The sequence below is a fragment of the Micropterus salmoides genome, unplaced genomic scaffold, assembly GCF_014851395.1.
Source record: "Micropterus salmoides isolate LMB-PRFRI ecotype aquatic unplaced genomic scaffold, ASM1485139v1 Ms_hic_scaffold_165, whole genome shotgun sequence".
NCBI lineage: Eukaryota > Metazoa > Chordata > Actinopteri > Centrarchiformes > Centrarchidae > Micropterus > Micropterus salmoides.
The window spans coordinates 1-8,191 of NW_024040763.1; the positions used below are offsets into that span (position 1 = coordinate 1).

The 8,191-nt window shown below is 40.3% G+C and overlaps 1 protein-coding gene across 1 annotated transcript; it reads left to right on the forward strand.

Moving 5' to 3' along the window:
* Positions 1-84: 84 nt before the first annotated feature.
* LOC119906512 (kynurenine--oxoglutarate transaminase 3) lies at positions 85-7,262 on the forward strand. The gene is made up of 13 exons (XM_038723901.1): positions 85-105; positions 178-239; positions 922-1,066; positions 3,086-3,235; positions 3,357-3,443; positions 3,578-3,700; positions 3,797-3,917; positions 5,033-5,109; positions 5,197-5,286; positions 5,390-5,576; positions 6,087-6,160; positions 6,293-6,379; positions 6,496-7,262. Exons 2-13 carry the CDS (start codon positions 184-186, stop codon positions 6,550-6,552), a joined length of 1,254 nt encoding a protein of 417 aa, XP_038579829.1. The 5' UTR covers positions 85-105; positions 178-183; the 3' UTR covers positions 6,553-7,262.
* The last annotated feature ends 929 nt before the right edge of the window (positions 7,263-8,191 follow it).

Consider the following 8,191-nt stretch of genomic DNA (forward strand, 5'->3'; position numbering starts at 1 on the left):
AGCCAGTTATAAAACCACTGACCAAAGTCCAGGTGTGTTAATGCTCAGTACCATCCCTGAGTGGTTGATATTTTGCTCCTACCACACAGCTTGTTGGACGAGCAGGTGAGTAGTATTTTAATGTGCACTCACTAAGTTGTTAATTTAGGTGTAATGTATTTTGGTTTTGTGTTGCAGCATATAATGATGTCACGGCACACACACTCAAAAAGAATTGAAGGACTGGACAAGAATGTCTGGTAAGTGGGGAAAAAAAATAGATCAATCCTTGTGTGGCACGGCAAGAGACCTCAGATCAGGTTCCCATTTTACACTATTGTTATTGCATGATGAAAGCCAGCCAGGTTTCTGATGTTAGACAACAGCAAAGTGGCAAGTGGTATGTGGGTGTGAAGTACAGTAGCCATGTAGTCTTTATGCCATTTAATTTTAATTTAATTCATGTCATTTCCACAGTTTAAAGGAAGTGGGGCAACGGTATACAAAATGATTCATGTATTTGTATTACCGTTCTATAGTTTACACCAAGTCTCTTTCATTATAATATTTTGGTAGACAGCAGAATTTATCATTCCATTTACCACAGCAAGTCTTCAAGGTCCGCTGTGGTGATGGAACAATGGATAAGACTATGCCTTTGGTGTGAGAGACCCAGGTTCAATTCCCCACTGTGACCCATCCACCATTGTGTCCCTGAGCAAGACACTTGCAATTGTAAGTCGCTTTGGATAAAAGGCTTGCTGTGGTAAATGGAACGATGAATTTTAAGTTGATATTGAGCCATAGCAGTAGGTTTGGGGATTTTAGTCTGCTTTAAAAGATATTCTGTCACTGTTTAAACTAAAAATGTGCTCTTTGGACAGGAATGTTGGCGGTGATCTCTGGTCTGTTCAGTAATGATTTCTTTCGTTGTCAATCCAGGGTGGCGTTTACTTCAGTGGCAGCGGATCCATCAATTGTTAACCTGGGCCAAGGCTTTCCAGACATCCCTCCACCTTCTTACGTCAAGGAGGCCCTGGCAGAGGCTGCATCAGTGGACAGGATGAACCAGTACACCAGAGGCTTTGTAAGACTAATTAACTGCAATACAGCTCCCTCATGGTCCACTACCACATAAGGCAAATTCTTTTTGAAACTAGGTTGTTTAACATTTCTTATAAATCTATTTGAAAAGCTAAGGTTTGCTGAAGGACCGGCGACAGAAGTTTTTACTTTCTATTTTACCTTTAAAAGGCCCCTTTACACTGTGTGATTTTTTTTGACAAGTGTAATGATAGTATTCCTACAGCACAATGGCGTGTCACCTTGCATGGAACTGAGGTGTGCTACAAACCAACTACAATTCATAAACTATTATTACTTGTTATGACAAATAATAGGCTGTAATTTAGAATAAAGATTCTGGTTTCTTCACAGAGGAGTGAAGAAACCAGAATATATTTACCTTTAAGACGCTGGAATCAGAGAATTTTTTCTCAAAAATCTACTCAGATTGATTATCAAAATAGTTAATCAAATAGATTAATTTAATAGTTGACAACTAATCGATTAATGGTTGCAGCTCTAAAATGGAATGATGTACAGTTTATGTTAGACATCCAATCAAATTTCACACTCAAATGAAAAAATATTAATTAATTATTTGGTAGTTGACTAATTTTTCAGTACAGAAACTGAACTGTTGTTGGTTATTGCCATCTTGTATCTAACAATATCTCATATGTATTGTGCTCAACGTCAACTCCAGTTAAAACTCTGCATCATCTATTAAAGCTGTAGTTTGTAAGTGTCGACACACACACATATATATATATATATATATATATATATATATATACTCACCTAAAGGATTATTAGGAACACCTGTTCAATTTCTCATTAATGCAATTATCTAATCAACCAATCACATGGCAGTTGCTTCAATGCATTTAGGGGTGTGGTCCTGGTCAAGACAATCTCCTGAACTCTAAACTGAATGTCAGAATGGGAAAGAAAGGTGATTTAAGCAATTTTGAGTGTGGCATGGTTGTTGGTGCCAGACGGGCCGGTCTGAGTATTTCACAATCTGCTCAGTTACTGGGATTTTCACGCACAACCGTTTCTAGGGTTTACAAAGAATGGTGTGAAAAGGGAAAAACATCCAGTATGCGGCAGTCCTGTGGGCGAAAATGCCTCGTTGATGCTAGAGGTCAGAGCAGAACGGGCCGACTGATTCAAGCTGATAGAAGAGCAACTTTGACTGAAATAACCACTCGTTACAACCGAGGTATGCAGCAAAGCATTTGTGAAGCCACAACACGCACGACCTTGAGGCGGATGGGCTACAACAGCAGAAGACCCCACCGGGTACCACTCATCTCCACTACAAATAGGAAAAAGAGGCTACAATTTGCAAGAGCTCACCAAAATTGGACAGTTGAAGACTGGAAAAATGTTGCCTGGTCTGATGAGTCATTAGTCATGAGACATTCAGATGGTAGAGTCAGAATTTGGCGTAAAGAGAATGAGAACATGGATCCATCATGCCTTGTTACCACTGTGCAGGCTGGTGGTGGTGGTGTAATGGTGTGGGGGATGTTTTCTTGGCACACTTTAGGCCCCTTAGTGCCAATTGGGCATCGTTTAAATGCCACGGCCTACCTGAGCATTGTTTCTGACCATGTCCATCCCTTTATGGCCACCATGTACCCATCCTCTGATGGCTACTTCCAGCAGGATAATGCACCATGTCACAAAGCTCGGATCATTTCAAATTGGTTTCTTGAACATGACAATGAGTTCACTGTACTAAAATGGCCCCCACAGTCACCAGATCTCAACCCAATAGAGCATCTTTGGGATGTGGTGGAACGGGAGCTTCGTGCCCTGGATGTGCATCCCACAAATCTCCATCAACTGCAAGATGCTATCCATCAATATGGGCCAACATTTCTAAAGAATGCTTTCAGCACCTTGTTGAATCAATGCCATGTAGAATTAAGGCAGTTCTGAAGCCGAAAGGGGGTCAAACACAGTATTAGTGTGGTGTTCCTAATAATCCTTTAGGTGAGTGTATATATATAATGTCCTCTGTTGATTTTGCAAGGGTCATCCCTCTTTGGTGAAGGCCCTCTCTCAGGTTTATGGGAAGGTCTGTGGCCGCCAGATTGACCCCTTCAAAGAAATTCTGGTCACAGTAGGAGGTTATGGTTCCTTATTCAGCTCCATACAAGCCCTGGTGGAAGAGGGAGATGAGGTGAGGACATGTCTTTCTCTCACTGGGTCATACAGAGGGGTTTATATTGATAGAAATGCACATTCATAAACATGCTCCCGGTATTTACAGTATATTAATTATGTAATACTTCCTTCTCCAGGTTATCATAATAGAACCTTTCTTTGATTGCTATGTACCAATGGTGCGAATGGCAGGGGCCAAGCCTGTGTTGATACCGTTACGCCTTGTAAGTTTAACCCAACGGCTGATGTTTGTCGTACAAGTTTCATACATACAGTATATACTTTACCTACTACACGTGTTGAGGATGTTGGTGGCTTTTAGAAGCCATGACACAAAATGTCTTCTACAAATTTTTAGAAGTCTGGAAAGAAGAGAATAACAAGTGCAGACTGGTTTCTTGACCCAGATGAGCTTTCCAGTAAATTCAACTCTAAGACAAAGGCCATCATCATCAACACCCCCAACAATCCTATTGGGAAGGTAAGTATGCATCACTGTCATCAACTGTGAACACTTGCTAACTTGACATGACAGAAAAAACAAGTGCTTTCAGTAGTTCCTGTCCCCCTCCTGCAGGTTTTGACCAGAGATGAGCTGCAGATGATTGCTGACCTCTGTATCAAACACGACACTCTCTGCTTCAGTGATGAGGTTTATGAGTGGCTCCTCTACGGGGGACACCAACATATCAAAATTTGTATGTTTCAAAAACATATATAAGAGCCAACCATCATCCATCTCCTGTACAATATTAGCTCCTCCATTCTCCACACACAGCTGCAGGGAAGGAAACCTCTAAATAAATGCATTAGCACTTGCTTTAGGGTCCAGTCACACCAGAAAGTCGCACAGCACAAGCCAGTTACCCGTAAAATCCATTGACTCCGGCTATGCTGCGTTTCGGCTGCGCCGCGGTTGCTGGAGCTAATCGCGGTCATTCTAGTGAATGCTTGTAAGTCCACCAGATGCAGCAGCAGCGCGGCCCAGAAGCGGCTCTCCGCTCCACAGAGAATAGGTAGCAGGTGTAATTTCGACAGATGATGCGTCAAGCAGCACAGAGCAAATCCAACCAGGCAGGAAGTCAGACACACAACGGCATAGCGAATCCGGTCAATTTTCAAAATAAAATACTATGCGTAGACTCCTGATCGTGAAACAACAATAAACACGGTTAAAACGGACACAAAAAGAAATCATTTAACTACGTAGCCTACTCAGTCATAGTAGAAGCACATAAAGCAAGCACTAATGACCAAATAAACAAAATCTAAACATATCAGCAGAGTCAGTGGACTTTCAGGGTTACAATAATCCACCAAAGTAAGCGGTGGCTTGTTGACTATGAGCAAGCAAACCAGTTGGCTTAATCACCAACCAGAGAATAAATTAAGATGTTTGATTCAAGACAAGTGTTTGTACCATCGCCTGTTGTCTCGTGACTGCAAATAGTGATAGCCTCTTTCATTTTTGGATTCAGCAGATGAATTAACCTTACTCATGTGAGCCACTTCTCTGATCCTATATGTTTCCACTGCAATGAATTGATTCCATTCTGAAATTTCACCATTATAAATACTAGTTTGATTGCGGCCTTACACTGCCTCATCCTCCCCTGAGGAGCATTTAAAGTGTTTACTTTCTACACACCAGCACAGTTTTAAAGTAAACATCTCTCTTGGCATGAAATTATGTTCTTAATATTGACAACTTAAAAATGTTACTGGCCTTAAAAGATAAAATACAGCCCCTAACACTACTCTCAAATAAATTTCAATATCCTGAGGTATTTCCATGTAAATTCTCTCTCTGTAGCCACTCTGCCAGGAATGTGGGATAGAACAATCACCATTGGCAGTGCAGGGAAAACATTTAGTGTTACTGGATGGAAGGTAAGAAGTCTGTGGATTTAGAACACAATTTGTAATATTCAGCACTCAGTTCTTGCACATCATGTGGGTGAAATGTGTGTGTCCTAGCTTGGTTGGTCTATAGGACCGGAGCACTTGATAAAGCATCTTCAGACCGTCATGCAGAATACTCTGTACACCTGCCCAACACCTTTACAGGCAAGTAGACACACCTCCCACATATTACTTGGCATCCATAAAATAAAGCAAAGGAAAAGTTAATTCTGTCGTGACTCTGAAACTTCTAGCTGCTTCTCTTCAGGAGGCTGTAGCACAAGGCTTGCTCCGGAACTTTGAACTGATGGGTCAACCAGAGTGCTACTTCTCCTCGCTGGCAGAAGAACTTGAGGGCAAGAGGGACCGCATGGCTGCCATCCTGCAGGAGGCCGGTATGACTCCTATCATACCAGAGGGAGGCTACTTCATGCTTGTGGACGTCACATCTCTCAGTGAGTTACTAATTTGTTTGTTTGGTAACAATTTTTATGTTGATGTGCTTCACAGAAATGAGTTGAACAGCTGATTCAAGAATCTTAAGTGCAAGGGAAGCTTGAACTCAGAGGGAGAGGAACCAGATATGTAAAATGTAGATCAGTTTATGCAAAAGAAGTCACTCTGCAGTTATGTAGAAAGAAATTTACCTTGAATCCAAAAGTTTATTTGCACCTAAATATTATCTGCATGAATGGTTAACAAATGTATATTTTCAATGTACTCAGTTCACCAACAAAATAGTAATTAAAAATAGTTGCTAATAACGTAACTCAATGGTAAAATTCATAAAACTTAAAACTCAAGTTTTGCCAGGGGGATTACTACTGGACCACACAAATAAAGGAAAAAAGTATTTTTGTAAAATGGGTTTGAAATAAAATAACTTTTAATGTATAACTGATTTAAAAAGTCTATACTCACATCTTTATCACTGAATATTCACCTCTGCTCTGTGTTCATTGTAGATCAGGACCTGTCACATATGGACGATGACGACGCCTATGACTACAAGTTTGTGAAGTGGATGATTAAAGAAAAGGCAAACAAATTCATCAGATTGTGCTCTCTTCAATTTACAATACATCTTAATTGTTCTTAGTTGCACTCACTGTTGTTGATTTTTTTTTATTGCCGTTTTTAATAATAATTATAATAATAATATTATATATAGAAACTGGCAGCCATTCCAGTCACTGCGTTTGTTGGAGAGGAGTCCAAGAAGCAGTTTGAGAAATACATTCGCCTTTGCTTCATTAAGGTAAATGCACAACTGTCTAATTGTTACTGTTGATTGTAAAGATTAATGTTGGCTTAGATGCCCTTTTCTCTGGTGAAAAACCCAATTATAACCTTCAGTTGTATTTCTCTTAACAGCAAGACAGTACCCTTGATGCAGCAGAGAACATCTTGAAAAACTGGAGGAAGATTTAATGGGATGCAGTGACTGAAGACTTCCGCATAATTTCAGGGAGGAAGAACAACTCTATGCTCTAACTGAAGGAACGGGACTTGACGGCAAAATAGCGCACAAACTGGAAGTTGGTAACAGTGAACAGTTAATAGCAAAATGTTTATCTATTCTTTAAAGTGCAATGTGCACTATGTTGTAACAACACTTTGTACCTCAAGGGACGGTAGTCCGATAATACAGCTCAGGTCTCCCCCGTAATTTCAGCTGGGAGACGTGTGCGAGCAGCTACTTTACTATCTTAACTTAGTTTTTTTTTGTCTAATAAATAAACAAAATTAACTTAAAAAGAAAGGCACACATTACACCATTAGCCTATACCCCGTTTTAAAGTAGATAATTAATCTGATAAATCACGCAAGGTGCGATGTGAGCAGACACAGTAGTACAGTTTAGTATTAGTTAATATTTGCAAAGAAGTTTAACATACGGACGCACAGCAGATAGGTAAACAAGGTATTGCTTTGACTGAACCTTTCTACTGTAACTGTGCGCTGTCTTTAATTTTTTCCAATAAATTGTAAAACCCAGACAGGTCCTGGGTTGGACTGCTTTGTGACCAGTGGCTTCCATTTTTGTCTTTGGAAAACCTCCATTGTAAGAAACCACAAATGATGGAGATATTTGTTGTGTCAAGAACTGCATTGCAGTAAAAGTCCTCCTAAACACTTAATTTCCTGCATTCTGGTGAAATTATTTTGCACTAATTTATTGAGGAAATGTTTGAGGTGACAATTAAAATAAAAATAAAAAATAGGTAGGGAGCTAGTAAGAGATGTGATTGGGCCAGCCCAATGTCAGTATAGGCCTATGCTTTATGGGCTCATCGTTGGCCCATTTTTTAAAAACAGTTAGGCTATAATAAATAAATAAATCATTTATGTTACACCGGCCCCAAAGGTTTGACGGCCCACCGGTATGCCAGACTAACAGTCCACCCCCGGGGCTACAGTCTGTTTATCCGGGGCTAAAGCCCTGGAAAAATGACCTGGCGACGCCTATGAACGGAACCAGCCCTGAATAATCAATATTAGATATGTCAGTCAAGTTAAAAAAGGGTTAATATGTTCAGGATATGTAGTTGAGGCCCTGCCACTGGAGTGAATTGCAAATCGCGGTTCTACTGGGGTTCTGTTGCCCCCGCTACAATTTTAGGTAGACACAAGCAAGCTACTGTATTAATTTACAGTACCTACAATATGATATAGTGTGTCATTCACACAACTCGAGATACGGTTGCAAAGCTATACTTCCATATTTTATTGAAAACGTCTTGAGGGGATCCTACGGAATGTGGCACCAACCGGCTAACGATAAAGCAGGTAAGCTAGCATATTTTAGCTAGAGGACTAACGCATCACTCTGCTACAGTAAAATCAGTTTGTCACAGTAATTCTAGTGCCTTATTTAGGCTTAAACACAGCAGTATTTTGGTTGCATGTCGTGTCAGGTTAAATGCCATCTCAGAAATATTAAACATTAACGTTCCTTTAATTTCCACCCATTCAGAAAGTAACTTGCAGCCAACTTCCCCCTGAGAACACGGACAACTTCAGATTCGTTAAGTTACAGCAAAGACAACAGGTGAATGTTGACTGGGTG